Genomic DNA, 18,677 nt, shown 5'->3' with positions numbered 1-18,677 from the left:
TGATGAAATTATGTTTAGTACTGCCTTTTTTTTTTAAAAAAAAGATACTTTTAATTTGACAAACAAATTAGATAGGCATATTCTAATTTGTTGAATATAATAGTATTTTTTTCTTTTAATCTGGCTTCTCTACACTTACCTGACTCTGCCAGATGGATTTGCGAGTGAAACCTTGAAAGCTCGCAAGATCAGGATGGTCTCACGAGGCTATCTCTACACTGGTTTCCTACAACTTTAGAATACAGAATAACTACTTATATATTTACATTACGTTTATTTACATTTGATGAAAAAGCAACAACACACCTTCTAGAGTCTTTGTGCAATAACTGTATGTTCATCTGTTAATTTTTTTTATCATTTCGTTTTATTGTACCCACTGTATTTATGCACAGAGCAGTTGTTTGGGCCAACTTTAGCTCACCGTCCTTGTAACGTTTCAGTTTCTCTTTAACGTGCGCTTTAATGTCTTCTTGTCTTTGAAAAAAAAAAGCTAAATAAATGAAAAAACGTAAGACGTTTAAACAGTAATTGATGAAAAATAGCACCCAGCTTGCTTTCTGGTGTGCTGAGATTCAGCCCTGTTCCTGCAACATGGAAACATGCAGTCTGGTGGTAATGAGGAATAAGTGGATATAATTGCATGCTATTGTCAGAACGTCCAGAGTGAAGCCTCTGCTCTGTCTGCCTCCTCAATGGCACCCTGTATCTGCAGCGCCTATTAAATATAACCTTCAACCTCCATAAAGTCTGGAGTAGTCATCATCAATGGAGACAGTGTGAGGCTGAACGCTGGCCTTTCAGCCGAATCAACGCCATGTCAAGCCGCCGCTGAATTATGGCCCACAGTTTTACTGGAGCGCTCCTCGCCCTCTCAAGTGCCGTAAAACGAAAGTTGACCTCTCCGGGAGCGCAGAAAAGGTTCTGCCTGCTCTCCGCGTCGCAAAACAGAAGGCAAGAATTCGCTCCGAAAAAAGCTTTGACGAATGATCCGTGTTTGTGTTTAACCTCAGTCCAGCCTGGCCCCGCTGAGGTACGATGATAAATGTCAGAAGCCCTAACCCTCCCCGCGCGCTTTCAACATGTTTCACCTCTCTGCGTGGCCTCAGGATGGGTTAAGAGAAACAAAGTCTGCCTGATGCCCTCCCTTCCATAATAAATAACCTGCTAACGATTACAAACGGCGCTGCTCTGCCGCCGCCAATGCCCTGCAGCCACAGACGCTTCCACTCCTTACATCCTGACGCGCGGGGTAACAGAGTGGCGCTCCGCTTTGACTTTAATGTAGTGACGAACCCTCCTGGTCGGCCTCAGGCGCAGCTTATCTTGCTTTGACACTCAAAAGATCAGTCACGTCAGGGGATGGTTGTGTTTACTCTCGTTTTTGTGCTCTGGACAGTGGGATCATGTACCAGCTGATTCCCTGACATGTTAGTTTTTTCTCTGGAAGTCCTTGGACAGTATATCTTTGGCAGAGCGTCCGCCAGACTATCAGGGAATAATCTGAAAACGGTAAAATAAAATGAAGGGTAAGCTTCTAGCCTGACATGGTCATACTCAATTCTAGTCAGAATTTGAGTCTGATACTGCTCCATAGAGCTGTGATTATGGGGCGTGTTTCGAACGAACCAGGAAAAAAAATTCCTCTGCACTCAATTGGATAGACCTACAACCAATAAGAGCAACGGAGTGTGTGACGTATGTTAAGCGACGCATAGTTGTTGTCAACAGAACTCAACTGTTAGCCTAGCATAAGAAGATGAGCGTTAACGATTTATGCCGGTGTTGCAAAAAGAATGTAGAGATCCAAGGAGTCCTTCAACACACGAACCTGTCCATATCTTCTAGAACAGACCTAATAGCAGAATCTACACACCTCAACTCTCCAGCGGCAGCCACCGTTGTTGTAAATGAATTCAACCCAAGCGCGCTTTGGTGACGTGGTTGATTACGTTACTGTTGATCATCTGTCCATCATCGTATAAAGCCCGCCCCGACAATTTGATTGGCCCGCCAGATATTGGGCGAGCATACTCGTGCTACTATTGAGCAATGGCAGACCGAACTTCCCGACCTAAAACGTTGTGGGCGGGATTAAGTTCGGAATGGCACCCAGGCTAGTAAGCTTCCCTTGCCAGTTGCCGACACTAATAGCCTAACCACTTTCAGCATTATGAGTATTAAAACTAAAACTAGGGCTGGGCAAATTCAAGAAAATGTTTATTTGCAACGCTGTCGCTGAAAATTGCTGCATCAGCTACGATCAACATTTTCAGGACCGTTATCTTTTTTTTTTTTTACTGTGACCAAGTGATCCCTACCACTCTACCTGAGCTTTAGTATCTCAGCCAGTGAGAAAATACACCTGATGTGGCCATTAAGGGGAAACCAGGGCTTGTTCAGCTGGCCACGTTAAGTCCTACCAGATATTGCATCTGAGAAGTCCTAAAAAGTCTACACCGATAATGATTGTGCTTCAATATATTGTGCAGCTCTGCTTCAAACACCGCTATGTCTATTTATACCAAACCTACAGATACGTAATAAAATGCCAGCTGGCCCTCCAATCACGTTTGGTGACTCTTCCACTTCTGTGGGTTAGGAGTTTAAAATGGGGCAACAACACATTTGTGTTTATGGCAGCCAGCAGCTGTGAAGACCTAGTCTTTCATGGAGCTTATGTAATATAGCAGCGAGCGCACTGCTGTGTGGGAGCGTTAGATGTAACCTGCAGAGGATCCTGCAGTCCGTAAACAAACTTTGATCGCACAGAGGGAAGAGAACGGGAACGCCGAGGCAAGCGGGGGGCGCAGGATCAGGTGCCGCTATCTGCGAATACGCTTTTTATCGGGACGCTGTTGAGTGACCGGCTCCTCGCGAGGGCGAGTGAGCGTCCGTGGGAGTGGGAGTACGTCGAGCGTTTAACGCCGACGAGCCGGAGCTTGTGCTCCCGTCAGGCATCTGTGGAATCTGGTTTCTCCGTCCATCTCTCTCAGTCCTGAACTGGGTGTCCACCGCGGTTTTAAATGCTCCCTCTTCACACTGAAGTGTTTAACTGAAGGTTTTCCTTTCACTGTGAGAGACTTGATTACAATATAGCAGGAGACGGTCCTTGAAGCCCTCAGCGTGAGGGCTTTGTTCTCCTTGTACGCTTCCAGCTAAGTGGTGGTTTTTGCAGATTCGGAGAGGAGTTAGGATAGGAGTCTCTCTGAAAGTTTCCCGTCCTGCTCATTGTTTAACAAAACGTCATTAATAAAAGTTTGAAACGGATTTTTCAGCAGATGCAGGTTAAGGTGCACAGTTCGAAAAGCTCCTCTAAATCCAGCTCCTCAAAGAGCCGAAGGAGGAAGAAATCAAAAAACAGAACACTTTTCAACTAGACAGTAACTGTTCAAGGTTGGCAATGCTTTGATCTGTGCCTGTGTGTGTGTGTGTGTGTGTGTGTGTGTGTGTGTGGGGGGGGGGGGGGGGGGGTTGTGCAGCTTCTCTGGGCCCCTCGGCTGGTCTGGGCCGGGGCTGTAAATCGTGCCGTGTCTCCGGGTTTACTCTGGGCCCGTAAACCTGAAGGCAATTATGGAAAACAACCGGGATGCCAGATCCCAGCGGTCCCGCAGGATTTGCTGTTGCAGCCTAAATGGGTCGCTGCCTCGTCTGCACCCGGAGCGAATGGCTTCGCCTCGATCAACCTCGGCTCCCCGTCACCCATCGACTGGCCTGTTGTGTGTGTTTTGCACAGTGGACAAACTGAGACAAGAAATGACTCTAAAAATACGCCGGCCAACCTCGGGCCGGGGGCCATTAGGCTTTGCACGCTCATTATTTATTTATATGGAATCAAACATATTGATTCATGCACACTCGGCATGATCTGAACCCACTTTCAGCACGTCTTACTTGAACACAAAAAAGACTTTGACAAATCAGCTGCGTCATAAAATGCCTTCATTCTCTAATGAGTGCAAAACGTTTTTATTATATATCATGATTGATTATCAGGCTTAATCTCTAAAATACCAGCTTATTAGTAACCGGATGTTTCAGCGGAAAGTTGATATTGGGGAGGAAGTGGGACCTCATGAATATAAACATGAGCAGCTTGGGCTGCTTTGATCTGGGCCTGGCTGAGAGCCCTGAATGGAGTGGGCTGGAGTCTCTCTCTCTCTCTCTCTCTGCCGATTTTAACCATTTACATAATTGTTAGAACTGTCCGGGCCAGCAACGCGAGGTGCTCAATAAAAGTGGATTGTGCTGTAAGAAAGAGGAGATCCAAAACAAGAGCTTTGTGCGGGAAAATGCTTTAGCTAGGCGAGTGTGTTGTTAAGTTTGTGTTCAGCGAGCAGAGAGCCTTCAGGCGGTCAGCGGGGTGGTCCGCTCACTGCTTGGGATGAGCCCGTTTTTGATCTTTGATGCGCAGAGAAAAACTGCCTAAGCATTCTTGATCATCTTTTAAGAGGTTCAAGCTGAAAGTAATGGCCATAATCTAAGTTTCTACTGCAAGCAAGTTTCCAAACGTGGTGGCAGTTCTGTGGGAGAAAGGAGTGCATAGAGCACCAAACACGTGGGCGCAGAGTTCAGAGTTGACGCTCGATTTATGAACACTTGCTTCATTCCAGTCACCTGTTCTTGTTCCTAACATTTCCACTGTGTATGTTTTGAAGAAGAAGAAAAAATGGCCGTTGGAATGTAATTCACATTTATTTTCTGCATTAAATGCCAAATATAATGTTTTAGAACCAGTGCGGCTGAATGACAACTATTCTGCAAAGACGAGTGGTCAGAAAAGTCCTCCAGAGCGCTGGAAAAGACTCATTAGCTACGTTTACATGGACAAAAGTAATCGGAATAAAGGGCCGATCGGAATAAAAATGCGGCATGTAAACAAGCCAATCGGAATATGATGATCGGAATTCAGATCAATTGGGATTAAATTGTAATCCGAATGAGAGGAGTGGTTTATGCCGATCGATAATCTGATCAACGTTCATATAAACGCTTGTCAGGCTGAAGTTATTCCAAATGTGGCAAACTGACCCGAGTGCCCATGTGCGCCCGACGTAAACGTGACGTATTTCCGCGTTGGTGAAAGGCGGGAATACGTCGGGAAGCAAAACAGTCGGGGCTCCCGATACAACCTTTCTGTTCAGAAAAATAAAAGAGCTGAAAATGTTGCTTACCTAGTAACGTTTCAACCGTAATTACAACATCGTGCAGGTTGAGCATTATGATGGGATTACCGGTTTGTGTTCCCATATAAACGCTACAATCCAATTATTTAATCCGAATACATTTTAATCCGATCGTGAAATTTTGTGCAGGGTAACAAGTTATGACAAATGCTTGATTGCAGTTGTTGCTGCAGCCAAACCTGTTATTATTAGGGGGCGTTCACTTTTTCCACATAGGACCATGCAGGTTTGGATTATTATCTCCCTTAATAATAAAAAGCTTCATTTAAAAACTGCATTTTGTCTTTGACTATTCGTCTTTGACTAATATTTTAATTTCTTTGATGTCCTCACTCTCTGCATATCAATAGTTTGAAAGAGGGTGAGACATTTTAAAGTATGCTTCCTGACATAAAACAGCTCATTAAGGCCTCCAAAATAGATATCATATGATAACAAATATGTTTGACATACCATATATAGATATATGGGTGTCAAACTAACTTCTATATGGGGCCACTTTGGCATCATGAAGGCATCATGAAGTCATCATGAAGTCATTAAAAGGGTCGCTTGCATGTGTAGAGACCATACTTTTCATTTCAGTTCACTTAGTAGTATAAAAAATGCACAGTAACATAAAAGTAGCACCCATAGGCCCAGTTTATACAGTTTATCTGCAAAAATAAAGTTGATATTGGGGTGAGTCACACTTACAGGAGGCACAGTTTAGCCACTTTATACACTTTAAAAGGATATATGCCTTTTTTTTTTTTGGCTCTCGAGGGCCGGGTAATTTACCTTGACGGGCCGGATTTGGCCCGCAGGCCTTGAGTTTGACACCTGTGCTCTACGCTATACGGATAACGAGACCGATTCCGTGACCATGATGTATGGAGGCTTGCAACAGTCCTTTCCTAGTAAGAGAAAAAGATTGTTTAATTAATTTTTAGCAGGTTTAGGACAAATGGATGCGTGGCTGCTTAGTGGCAAGGACAAAGGACAGAGTGACCATAAAGCTCCAAAGACCAACCCTGCAGGAAACCTGTTTGAAAACCTTGAAAAAAACAGGTGATGAGGCTAGGCTCCTCACCCACTAAAAACAATGTATATTTTTTTTCCGCACCAGGATTGTGAAAAACTTGAAATCTCGGGTTTCAGGGAAGAATCAAGCCGAGGCCGAGGGAAGAGGACACGGCACAGTTCACGCCTGCTGTACTGGTGCCACACCACCGGGCTGAACCTGAACGAAGACCTTTGTTTCCCCTCAGTCGTGTTTATAGTCAGAAACGGTGCGGTGCGCCTGAGCGTGTTTTATGGTCTCCGATGGTTTATGACTGCTGGCGGTGTTTATGCACGGCAACGGAAAGGGTCAGAAGGGTGAAATCAATAGTGCACCTTAATGAGGTTGTCTGAAAAGAAGGGAAGGGGGGGGGGCGGGGTATGTGTGGGTGATCAGAAAACCGATGGCGAGAGGAAAAGAGGGGGGATAGGAAGAAACAATGCATGGTGTGTGGGGGGGGATGAAGAGGCTCTCAGGGCTCTCAGGTGGGTGTCTGAATCACTTGGCAGCTGGATTTAGTTGTAGAAAATGCAGCAGAGCTCGCTCGTTGTTCGCTGACGAAAATGTGACCGACCGGCTGAAACTTTTACTGATTCCGAGCGAGACTTCCCGACACTCGCCGAGGGATTTATCAGTGATTTGACCCAAGATGTTAGAAAGCCCCGCTGCAGCGCTTGATTAAAAACGAGGGGGTTTCTCCCGTAGGGACATGAGCTGTAGTAACCTAGCCGGATCAGAGTTACGTAACAGAACAACAACAACAACATGACCCTTCAGCACCGCTGCCTCGCATGATCCTCTGTTCCTTTGATTCGCTCCAAGCATAAAATAGCAAATGCCTCCACACACACACACACACAAAAAAAACACGCTCTTTTAATGTTGTGACTACATCAAACTTACATACCTCTCCGTGTAAATAAGTGTTTTGCATTTATTGTTCTTCCATTGTGGGATTTGCATGGCAGTCGGGGGATGTGTGGGTTTGGCTTCACTGAGTTCTTGCGCTGAGAGACGAGCTGTCCGCAGGGACAAACACGGCTGATGTCAGCTCACCTTTGTCCTCCGGGGACAGAAGTCGACACATACCATTAAACGGGGTAAGAAGAGGAGTTTATTTCAGCGGAGGAAGAAGGAGTAATGTTTGTTTCGTACGCTTTTAGAGTGCTTTAGGGTGTCTCTGTTGCTTTATGAACTTGCATATTCACTTTGTTCACTGCTATTGCTGTCATCTCTATCCGTGATCAACTACCTGAGAAGTTAATATGAATGTGTTAAAACAGAAATGCTGTAAAGTACTGATTGGATGTATTTCTGTCGAATGTATTGGCCGGTATTCTGATAGAAAGACCTAAGCAAGTGATGGAAAAGAACAGTCCAGTTAAATGTAGTCATGTTTGCAGGCTGGTTAATGAGTCTCTGCCTGCCTGCTGTTGGCTCGACTCTTTAGCGGACATATAAGCTTGTTGTTTGCCGTGTTTAAAGAAGCATAATCCCATTAGTGGGATGCTCGGCGCTCCTCAGGTTTTTCAAGCAACTCTGTGTGTCGCCCGGCCAGAAAAGTCTAAGAAAAGGCAGAATTCCTCTTTCTTGTGAGGGTAGCAGCCTCCTTTCAGCCTGCTGCCTGGCAGTGCTCAGCATCGGGTGGATGAGGGGCAGGACTGCGTTACCCTGTGATCCGTGCAGCCGGGGACAACTCCAGTCACTCAGACACTTCCTCTGGCATCCCATCAAAAAAGGACGGAAAACACAGGCTGCTTTGAAACTGGAGGCTTTTTAAAGCTTGATAACCAGGTAGCCAGCCCCTGCCTTATACACATTCATTTTAAATTATGTATTTTCCACAGTTTGAGAAAATATAGCAGATAACATGAGTTATTTAACATTGTTTTAACAGTTTCAAGCAAAGAAAAAGGAAAGAAAAGCAAACTAATTGCTCTGCTCTCTGCTCAGTGACTGGGCCAACCAGCGTTGGCGTGGCAAGCCACTAGATACTGATCTGAATTTGGACATTCGAACACTAAATTAACATGTTCACAAATAGATGGAGCACAGTGCTGTCTGCTTGACTGATTTCACGAAATCCATGCAAATAAACGCTCATTATTTATGCTACTTATTTGGCTTTGTCATTGTGTGGCGGCCATATTGGATTTTGAGATGGCGGTTGAGGAGTCGGAGCTCCCCGGTTACCGATTGTTTACGATCCGCACCTAGTGCATCCTATGGCTCCGGTAAAAGCGTTCTGGCATCTGTTTTCTACTGCTGCACATGTGACGTGTGCAAGCTGGGCTGCACGCAGTGCTTTCCATTGTGTGTGTTGTTCTGATTTTAACCACTAGGTGTCATTATTACTTATTGTTCCTTCAATAAGACAAAACCCTGTTTTTTAAAGTTTTGAATCTACAATGATTCACCCGTCCCTTTCGTACAAAGCATAAAACTACTCTGCTGTTTAATTAAAATATTGCATGTGTGGTTTATTCTTCAAAGCTCAATAAGACAATGATATAGATGGCTGAGAGTTCTTGCAAGTCTTGTCATAAACGTGAATATTGTAAAGTTTAAACTAGATTTTTTTAGGTTTATACAAAACCTTCCATATGAATTGTAATACTGATAATGAATAGAGACGCATCAATCCAGCTTTTTCCAGCTCAAGCCTTTAAGGTTTGACCAGCTCTTTCTGATATAGACAGATTCCTATGTTTGGTTTTATTTTTGTGCGCATAGAGCAATTCTAATATCTGGTTTATGCCTGAGAAGCTCTTACCCTACAAATAAATTTCTGTTTATATATTTTCATTACTGATTATAATCTTCTACAGCAGCTCTGTAATCCTCAAGCACAAGGCATGTAAATTGTTTGCTAGAGTCAAGCATGCCTCAGCAGGAAGTCCACTGTGTTACCTTAGATCCAGGACGTCCTCATGGTCATCGTTGCCGTTCCTGTCCTCTCTCGCAGATCTCTTCACCTGCCTTCGGTGTCTTGTGATCAATGGCAACCTCGGTGCAAGCTCTTCCTCTGACGCGTGGCCCCAGCCAAAACCTCCGCAGCCCTTTCCCCTCCTCCCCGCTCTCCTCGCTCTGCGGCATGGGAAGCGTGGGGAGTCTGGTGGAGAAGGCGGACGTGTCTCCGACTAAAGGTAACCGCGCCGTGCCCCAGGTGAGACCCAGACAGAGCAACGGCCTGCTGAAGAAAGGCCTGACCCAGAGAGAGCTCCTGAACTACCTCAACATCACCAGGTGAGAACTGCCGCAGGGCAGCGGCTGCTTTAGTCCAAGGTTTCCCGAGACGTCCTCTGACCTCCTGCGCCTCCAAACAGAAAAGAGCCCAAAGCCGGCGCCAGCGGCGGCAACAAGAGGGACGTCATCGGAGGCCGGGAGGAGGAGGAGGTTTACCCCAAAGTCTACAGTAAAGATGGTACTGAAATAGACCTGACCAAAAACTCACTGCCCAGTGGGGGCAAGTACGAAAAGGTGAGATTTTACATCATATTTGTTAAAAAGCATATTTTATTATTGAGAATCATGTAAAAATGTTGGTGTGAATTAGTGATTGTGAAGCTTGGACCTTTTTCACATCACAACCACAAAACTTATCATGAGATGGGTTTCATGAGACAAATGGACTCAAAGTAGTAAATCTTGCTAATTTCATTATTTTTTTTATTTAGCTCCAAATTTTTTAGCAGCAAATCTTTTAGAGAATGTCTCCCTTGGCTTTTTAGTACCAGAGAAACATTTGGCCATTGCTTTTTGCAAAACAGCTGAAGCTCAGGAGGCTTCAGTAGACTGTTAGATGGACGTCTAGACTTTGACTAGGCCAAAGTGCACTTATACAGAAGGTTGTCCTGCCGCTCCAGCCTCAGGTTAGATGAGATCAGCAATTGGCTGCGAAGAATTATACTCAGGGGTGTTTGATTAACCATAAATCAGCCTTCTAGGGTTTGCATTTGTTAAAAAAAAAAAAGAGAAAGACAACCGCTGTATTATTTTCCTCCCATCTCATGGCTATAATAATATTTTATGTTAGCCAATCTTATAAAATCCCAATAAAAACACACAGAAATTTGTGGTTGCAGTGTAACAACACGTAAAAAGGGTCAAGTAATAAAATTACTTTTGTAGGACACTGCACTAAACTGTTTTCTGGAAAACACGTTTTTGTGTCCAAAATTATAGTAATAATCCACGTTGTTATGAATTAGACTGAAGGTAGTCTTTGTCCGATTTACAGCCAATGAAAAGGCTGCTGGGGATGTTGTAAATTGATCAGAAGCGCTTTCATAAATCTCCTGCAGCATGACGCAACCCCACCCCAATCCTTTTAGCAGCATAAATCAGCCACAGATGTCGTCCACCTCAGCAGCAACGCATTGAAAATCTGCCACTTAGTCTTCAGAATTTATTGCTGTGATCAAATATGTGTTTTTTTTTGTCCTCCTGCATGGATCGATATTAAAAACACAGAGGGTGTAGTGGCATCGGTTTCATAGCATCATTGTGATTTATCCTACATAACCCATCCATTATTGCCGCGCGAGTGATCGCTTAATTCTTCACGCCTCTTTGTGCCGTCTTCAGGTTCGCTTCAGGTCTTCTGCCTTCAAGCCCGTCACGCCCAAGAACTTCAGCTCCATGCAGAACCTCTATCCCTCCTCCAAGCTGGAGGACATGGATCACGGCGTTTCTAACGGATTGCACAGAGCGTACGGCCCCGTCTCTAAAACGGTCTCCACCTCCTCGTCTTCGTCCTCGCCCTCCCGTCACGGAGGGCCAACATCGTGTGGAAACAAGGTATCCTGGCGTTACCTGGAAATCTGCTTAGTCAATTACTCGTTAGATACATGATCCAGGCTATGCTGTGCAGTGGAGTCCATTTCTATAAAAAGGCTAGGATTAAGCTCTGTGTGAGTTGACTATGGGTGTAATTGTGAATTTGCAGGCCGTCTCCTCAGTCCAAGTGATGAGCCACGAGGATGACAACCTCTCAGACTCGGGTCATAACTCCATGAGCAGCCTGCCGCCTTACCGCCCTCCGTTCCGCCCGAACCTGTCTCACATCAGGTCAGCTGCTACATCAAGGTCGTCGCCGTACTGCGTGTGTGTGGGTGGTGAGAATAAAAAGAGATCTGAACGGCTCCTACGGTTTCCACTCCTTTCCCCCAGTGCATCCATGGGCCACATCAACACCATCGGCTCCTTGGACCGCACGTCTCGAGGGCTGAAGGCAGCAGGGTCAGGGGGCGTGGCCATGGGGGAGGTAGCCTGTCGAAGCATGGCCACTCTGAACCGGCTGACTCCCTACGGCAGCGAGGCCCCGCCTCCTTATGAGTGGACGCTGTCCCTCTCAGTGGAGGACGTGGTACGTAAGGGAGATCAAGACGTTTTTGTGACAACTTTGATGTATTTTATCCAGATTCTATGTGACAGGAACATTACTTTTTACATCATTTATTTACAAACATAAAGGTGAAAAGTGTGACTTTTCAGCTTATGTGACGTGGCTGGGTAAGGAGAGCCTCAATCAGAGAAGCTGCCAAGATGCCTATAGTAGCTCTGGAGGAGCTGCAGATGACCAAAGCTCAGCTGGAATAACCTGTCAACAAGACAACAGTCAGTCAGTCACTCCTCAAATGTGTCCTTTGTGGAAAAGCGGAAAAAATAAAGCCGCTGTTGATAGAAAAATAAGCCTTCTTCAAAGTCTCCGACAAACCATGTAGCAAATACAGCTTTTTGGCCTTCAATGCGGACAAGGGAAGCTGGTTAGACTACAGTAGTTAGGAAGATGGAAAAGGCTAAATACAGTGCAATCCTGGATAAAAACCAGTTAGAAGTCATTTCTCCAGCGGGACAACTTTAAACAATTCATGAAGATGCTTCGCCCTAAACTCAACGGTCACCAGCATGGCGACTCAAATGTTTGGCTCTAAGCATGTTCATGTCTTAGGAGGACCCAAAGAGCAGAAATAAATCCAAGTGAGAATCTGTAGCAAGACCTGAAAAATCACTGTTTGATGATCTCTATTCAATCTGGCCGAGTCTGACCTATTTCACAGAAAACAACGCAGAAAAAACGTAAATCTCCAGATTATCAAAGCTGGTAGAGGCGTAGCCCACCAGACTGGCAGATGTGTCCGACTCTTGCTTTGTAAAGAGAACGTGAATCCCTCTCTTTTCAAATATCCCAGTAAAACGTGAAACGGTTCTGCCAGGCTCTGGTTACTCACGCCTTGGCTGCCTTGTCCAGGTGCGGGACCTGGAGGAGCGCCTGGTGGAAAAAGAGCACGAGCTGAAACAGATGAGGAGGAACCTGGACGAGAGCGAGGGCGCCATCGCTCAGGTGAATCACGTCTCCCTGGCTTTGCCGTCGATCCAAACGCCACGCCGGCGCTCTGTACTGACCCCCCCCCCTCCATCTGCCCGCCAGGTGTTCGAAGGGAAGCAGCGTCTGTGGGAGAAGGAGGTGGAGGAGCTGAAGAGCCTGTACGCCGCTAAGCTGCGTCAGGTCTCCCAGCACGGCCAGCGCTCCCAGCGCAGCTTGCAGCTGGAGCTGTTTAGGGCCCAGCAGGAGAAGAATCGCCTGCAGGAGGAGCTCCACAGCCTGAAAGGAGAGATGAGGCAGGAGGTCCCGGCCGTGCCGAAGCCGACCAGTCCGACGCTGGAGGAGACGCGGTGGGAGGTGAGAGTCCAGGGAATATTTCACTGGGGGTTGGTGCGTTCAGGGTGTTGGAGCATGCTTTCCAGATAGTCTGTGGTAAAAAGGGATTAAAGATCATCTATCCGGTCTGTCCACCAATATAAATGCGGTTTCAAAATCCTTCTTTTTTTTCTGGAAGATAAGTCCCTGAGGGTCATAAACTGTGATCTCATTTCCCACTGCTGTGCGTCTCAGGTCTGCCAGAAGTCGGGGGAGATCTCGCTGCTGAAGCAGCAGCTGAGGGACTCCCAGGCAGAAGTGGCCCAGAAGCTGAGCGAGATCTTCAAGCTGAAGACGCAGCTGAGGGAAACGCGGACGGAGCTGCGCAACAGGGAGGCCCAGATAGACGCCCTGAAGCTCATCCTGCAGGGGTCGCAGCGCGGCAGGTCTTCCTCGGCGGGGGAGAGCAAAAAAGGAGCGGAGGAGAGTCCACCGGCGGGGGCAACGGGTATCTGTCGCTCAATAACGCCAGTTTTAGATCCAAAAGTCAGGTTATAGCCATGTAACCAGGTCAGGTGGCACGTTTACCAGAAAGCCAGCGTCTTTCTTGATCTTCCATTTATGGTTCCTTTTGGACTCCAGCTGACTCCACGCAAACATCTCCTTTGCAGGAGGCCCAGGGGGTGCCACGGAGGAGCGTCTGCGCGCGGAGCTGCTGCTGGAGCGCCGCCAGAGCGAGGCCCAGGCCACGGCCTTCGAGGAGGAGAGGCACACGTGGCAGACGGAGAAAGACAAGGTCATCCGCTACCAGAAGGAGCTGCAGGCCAGCTACCTGCAGATGCACCACCGCAACGAAGCCCTCGAGAGGGAGCTGCAGCAGCTGAGGGCGGGCGGGGCAGGAGGAGGAGGAGGGGGGGGGAGCAGGGACGGGACGCTGGAGACGGAGGCGCCGGAGCTGACGGCCGAGGGAGCGGCAGGAAAACAAGAGGACACGCCTTCCTCGGGCCTGCCGTGGATAGAGAGGATGGAATCGTCTGAAATTTGAATGTGACCCACTTGTTTGCAATGCAAACTGCTTTCTTCTAGAGCAAGGACCAATGGGAGAGCAGGACTGCCTGGAAAAAATGAGACGCAAAAAAAAAAAACATCTATGTATCAGGTCAAAATCCTACACGGTTCACCTGATCTCTGTAAAGGAGTTTTGTTGCCAAGTGATCAAAATCAAAAAATGTGACATCAGAGGTGAAATAGAAACGCACAGGGGATCTGAGAAAGGGTCTATGAAAGATTTAACCTATGGGCCCAGAAAAGCTTGAACAATAAGGAATAACCAAACATTTTAGGTCACTTTGTAACAAGGCAAGCCAAACCTGTGCTTTGGAGCACAAATGACCCACTGATTTACCTAAATACGGCTTGAAGTTGGTAAGAAATTCAGAGTAAAAGAAGGATGAGATCCACTTAAAAAAAACACTAAAACGGCTCAGTTAGAAGAACAGAAGGTGCCGACGTGAAACCTTTGACTGACAATCTTAGAATGGGCACCGAACATATTTTCTCATGTATTTTAATATTTTCCTGGTGCAAAAAAAACAACAAAAAAAAATACTTCACAGACTCCTGTTTGATCCCCCACTGCGCCTTGATTGTGTTATTACCCGTTTCCTGTAAAACACTGGACCCATAACATGGTTCTGGACACGATCCGGCCATCGCTCGTCTGTGCCACGCGCGTCCTCAGCAGAACGACTGCGGACTGGAAAAGCTCTCCCTAAGACTCGTGTAAAGGAGCCTGTTGGTGACTGTTTTTGTTCTTTCAAGCTGAGAGGCTGGAGAGGCTGGGCCATAATTAAAGCCTTGGTTTAGTCAGGTCCCTAGAGATGCACCGAGCAGTCCAGCTGTTCACCAGAATCAGCTCGGCTGGCTGGTTGAAGAGTTAAAGGTCCAACCCAGGGCTGGACGATACAGAAAAAAAGCATATCAATTAAAAAGAAAAATGCATATTGATTATGAAAGATTTAAAACCATAGTTTTAGTGCAGCCCTGGTCATTTTGTTGCTAAATGACCTACTTTTAATAAAGAACACAAACACTGAAATATTGATATATATTGTTATTAACTTATCGTCCAGCTCTAGTCCAACCTTTGGTGTAAAAGTTAAAAAGAGTTAGCTATGTTCAAAGGTTATAAAACAGCATGTTTGCTGCTTTCACAGTTAGACTTTGGAGCGTTTGTCCGCTCACTTTTTCTCCACCTCTTACTTCGGCAGTTTTAGTTCATTTCACCAACTTTTTTAGGTTGGAAAAGTCTCCGTCTGCCGTAGGATGTTAAGACGTTCCCACCTTCGTTACGTTTTGTTCCACTGATGGAGCAGATTGACCCGAAGACAACTTCAGCAGATACCTGGAAGGCTGGGCCCTTTTCAGCCAAGTAGGTCGGTTGTATCATGTTGAGCTTTTCAACATGCTGGACCCAGAAGAGTCGGCCGCCTTTTACAAATCACAGAATTTAAGGTGTGCACATCCTCCAGGGCTGCGGTGGAGCCTCAGTTAGAGGAACTCAAGAAATCCTGGTCCTGATACATTTGCAGGTGAATTAAGTGTGACGTGGAGCTAATTGGCATCAACCAAAAAGATTTGTTTAGGCGCACTGATCTTCGCTTTGAAGAGGAGCCACTAAAAGGTGCTGAGGGGGACACTTCCTGAAGCCGCAGTACGAAATGTCGTCAAGAGTACAGATGAGCACGTTGTCACTGGTGTTAGTCAACAGGTTTACATGCAAGGCAGCCATGTTGGATTTTGAGGTCAGAGCTGGTGAGAAACCGCTGATTTCAACAAACCCATTTTGCTTTTCCAGCTTTGAGCGTGAACATTCCAACTCTTTGGTAAAAAAATGGAACAAATATATGAAACTTAGCCTTTAAGCAGCCCTCATGGTTAAGATTAGGTTTTATTTTTATAACAACAAGCTGATAAACTCAAGTCTTGTTGCGATAATATTTCCAAATATTGAGAGGTTGTCCTTGGACAAGCATTGGTTGAGGGAATTCCCAGCGAGGCAGCGACTGCTCTCTCTCTCTCTCTCACTCACTCACTCACACAGCGGGGCCTCGCCTCTGCTCCTAAAATAAATTAGGACCGCTTAACGTAGGAAAGGCAAGGAAGAAATAAACTGAACTCTAATTCATTTATGGATATAAAAATGAACAGTCTAGAAATCTCCACCAGCTCTTTAGAGCCCAGAGAACAAAAATCAGACACAAACATCTGATCAATCTGAAAAACGTTAAAAAAAAAAAAAAAACGGAGTAGTGAATTCAGATATTGTGAATTTTGACACTTTGAATTAAGAAAGCTTCCTGGATGGGAAGCGAAACGTCTTTAGCTCCAGAAGTCCAGCTGTTTTATTTTATTTTTTTAACCTTTTTCGGTTTGATCATGACCTGGACGACCAACACAAACATCTGATCGGTGCATCTCTACCTAAGTTCTGTTTAATGTGTGTAAGACGGGACTAACTTGTCTTTCAACCGAGTCCATGTAAAAACGCTGCTTTTGTGGGTTTCCTACAGAGAAAGGAGATATCCATCTGGTGGCACATCTGAACTTATTACTCAGGTCTCCTTTCAGGTGAAGATCTTGTGCGTACCTACACTTCTGATTCGATTCGCCTTTTGTGGTCGTAAGAGACTGACATCTGTCAACTTCCACATTGTTTGATGGCAGCGAAAACAACCACTATCTGTATATAATGACTCAATTAGTCCTCTCAAATGCATGACTGAAGTACAAAGTTGTTTCTTTACCAACTGTAAACATTGACAAGCCAGCTGTCTGTTCATCTCTAAATATACTGTGACTCTTTGTCGATTTACTGGAATTAAAGACGTTCAGAATAAAATGTTTCGCCTTGGCTGTGCAGAGGTTCGTCTGAACTCATCTGCTGGAAATCAACGTCAAGATTCTGGTTTTGGGTGTTTAATCAGGGGCCTTGAATGCTTTCGAGTTGACGCTAAAACCCATAGAGCGGAGCTTTAGGGTCACAAGTTTTGGCGTTTTGGTCTATAGGGGCTTTTAGAGGTCAAGTCTTGGATTATTTCTTCATTTTTGTTGCCGTTACATGCCCTGGAAAGGAAGAGCGCAGCGAGGTGGAGGGTCAGCGGAAACGTCTGGAGCGCAGAAGAAAATTATTATATTATAGAGAATGCAAATAAAGAGTCTAATGCTGCAGAAATCTTGAGAGAAATAAATGTTTAAGACTTTTTTTTTCCTCCCCCTCATCCTAATGTGCAGTGGATGAAAACATAAGTGAGAGCTAATAATAAAAAAAACAAAAACAGTAGAAAAGCGCATGAGCGAGTTGGTAATGCAGGTTTGTTTTATGCAGGGTCGTAATCTGAGCAGATACGAGCTCCGCTGACTCACGTGGCCCTTAGCCTGGCATTTAAAGCATTATATAAACCCAGGATTAATATAACTGCACAGCTCCAGAGAGGCTGAGTGATTTACTGAAGTGGGATGAGAAAAGACTCTTATCTCATGTTTTTTTTTTTTTTTTTTTTTCCTCTGTGGGAGTGTTGCAGTGCCGGATTCCAGCACTGGCGTTTAACGGAAAACTAAAACGATGCTCGAAACTTTCTTTCCCCCCCCATGAGCTCCAGATGAAATTATTAAATTCTGAAATTTCAAGATAGTTTTTAAAGGGGGGAAGTGGGGGCAAAAAAAAAAAAAAAGTGAGACTGTAGCACCGACGCCACCATGTGGCGATTAAAAAGAAGGGAAGTTTATATTTGCACTGTGGAAGCAGTCCTCCAAAACTGACTGGAGTAAATATTTTTTTTATTATTATTATTATTTTTTATATATCAGATGCAAATATATGAAACATGTTAGCGAATAAATATTTACAGTAAAAGTTGCATAACACACAAAAAAAGCAGGGAAATGCAAAACACTTAGCAGAAAATAGGAGGACAGGAGTATACAACAACGCTGGCATTCTGTCTGGAAGAGGGAGGAGGGGGGAGGAGGGTGGGGGGGGGCTGAGAGGAGCAGTGAATGATTGTCAACCAAAGGGAGGGGGGGGGAGAACTTAAAAAACACAAGGTCTACGGTTTATCCAGAATCCGGAGACTAACGGTACACCATGGCGCTGGTGCGGTGGCGTGTTGAGGAAACGTTGCCCCACGCAGACGTTAGGTGACATCCGGGGGGACCGAAGGGGGACAGGGGGACCGAAGGGGGGGGGGGGGGGGGACCTGCGTCAGCTCTGCACAGACGGGACCGAGCGTCCAGCTGCCCTTCACACCTCCTCCAAAATGTAACGCGCCACGTGAAAGAACGGCTATGTACAAACTCCAGGAGCCGCCGCTGCCAGTGGCGTGGGCGGCGACTCCTTTGTGTAAGTGTACACTTCTAATACTAAAAAGGTAAAGTGTGGTATGAGTTACTACCATGAACCCTGAGGAAATGAGAAGATCATACAGTCGCTGTCCTGACTCAAACAGAGGCATTCTTGAGTAGATATATTTATATATATATATAAAAACAGCCACAACGACCAGAGGACTTACCCACCCAGCACAAAGTAAAACTGCACGAGCCCACCCACAGCTAGTCCCACTATAAGGCTACCGTCACACCAATTCACAGCTCCGACTAAACCACACGGGCAGAAGCGATGGCGCGAGTGGAGAAAGCTTTTGGGTCGCTATATGTCATGCACCGGTGGCGATTTAAGCGCGTCGCTGCGCTATGCAACTACTTTACATGAGGTGGTGGTGAGGAAAAACTGGAACCGAACACG

General features: G+C 45.8%; 1 protein-coding gene across 5 annotated transcripts in view; it reads left to right on the top strand.

The window, feature by feature from the left end:
• The window catches only part of n4bp3 (NEDD4 binding protein 3), a 36,641-nt gene extending 21,795 nt beyond the window's left edge, over positions 1 to 14,846 (top strand). For 4 of the 5 annotated variants that reach the window (XM_012865846.3, XM_036127373.1, XM_012865929.3 and 1 more), the window contains exons 2-10: positions 9,194 to 9,474; positions 9,555 to 9,708; positions 10,816 to 11,028; positions 11,177 to 11,298; positions 11,401 to 11,596; positions 12,482 to 12,574; positions 12,662 to 12,913; positions 13,127 to 13,379; positions 13,543 to 14,846. In XM_012865846.3, coding sequence (XP_012721300.2) covers positions 9,227 to 9,474; positions 9,555 to 9,708; positions 10,816 to 11,028; positions 11,177 to 11,298; positions 11,401 to 11,596; positions 12,482 to 12,574; positions 12,662 to 12,913; positions 13,127 to 13,379; positions 13,543 to 13,916 — 1,905 coding nt within the window. In that variant the 5' untranslated portion in view covers positions 9,194 to 9,226 and the 3' untranslated portion in view covers positions 13,917 to 14,846. Of the gene's footprint in view, positions 1 to 7,305; positions 7,329 to 9,193; positions 9,475 to 9,554; positions 9,709 to 10,815; positions 11,029 to 11,176; positions 11,299 to 11,400; positions 11,597 to 12,481; positions 12,575 to 12,661; positions 12,914 to 13,126; positions 13,380 to 13,542 lie in introns of those variants that run through there. The other variant, XM_036127375.1, reaches the window with a different exon arrangement.
• Positions 14,847 to 18,677: the final 3,831 nt, after the last annotated feature.

The sequence above is a fragment of the Fundulus heteroclitus genome, chromosome 23, assembly GCF_011125445.2.
Source record: "Fundulus heteroclitus isolate FHET01 chromosome 23, MU-UCD_Fhet_4.1, whole genome shotgun sequence".
Taxonomy (NCBI): domain Eukaryota; kingdom Metazoa; phylum Chordata; class Actinopteri; order Cyprinodontiformes; family Fundulidae; genus Fundulus; species Fundulus heteroclitus.
Note: the sequence above shows the minus strand (reverse complement) of the source record. Positions and strands in the feature narration are given on the sequence as shown.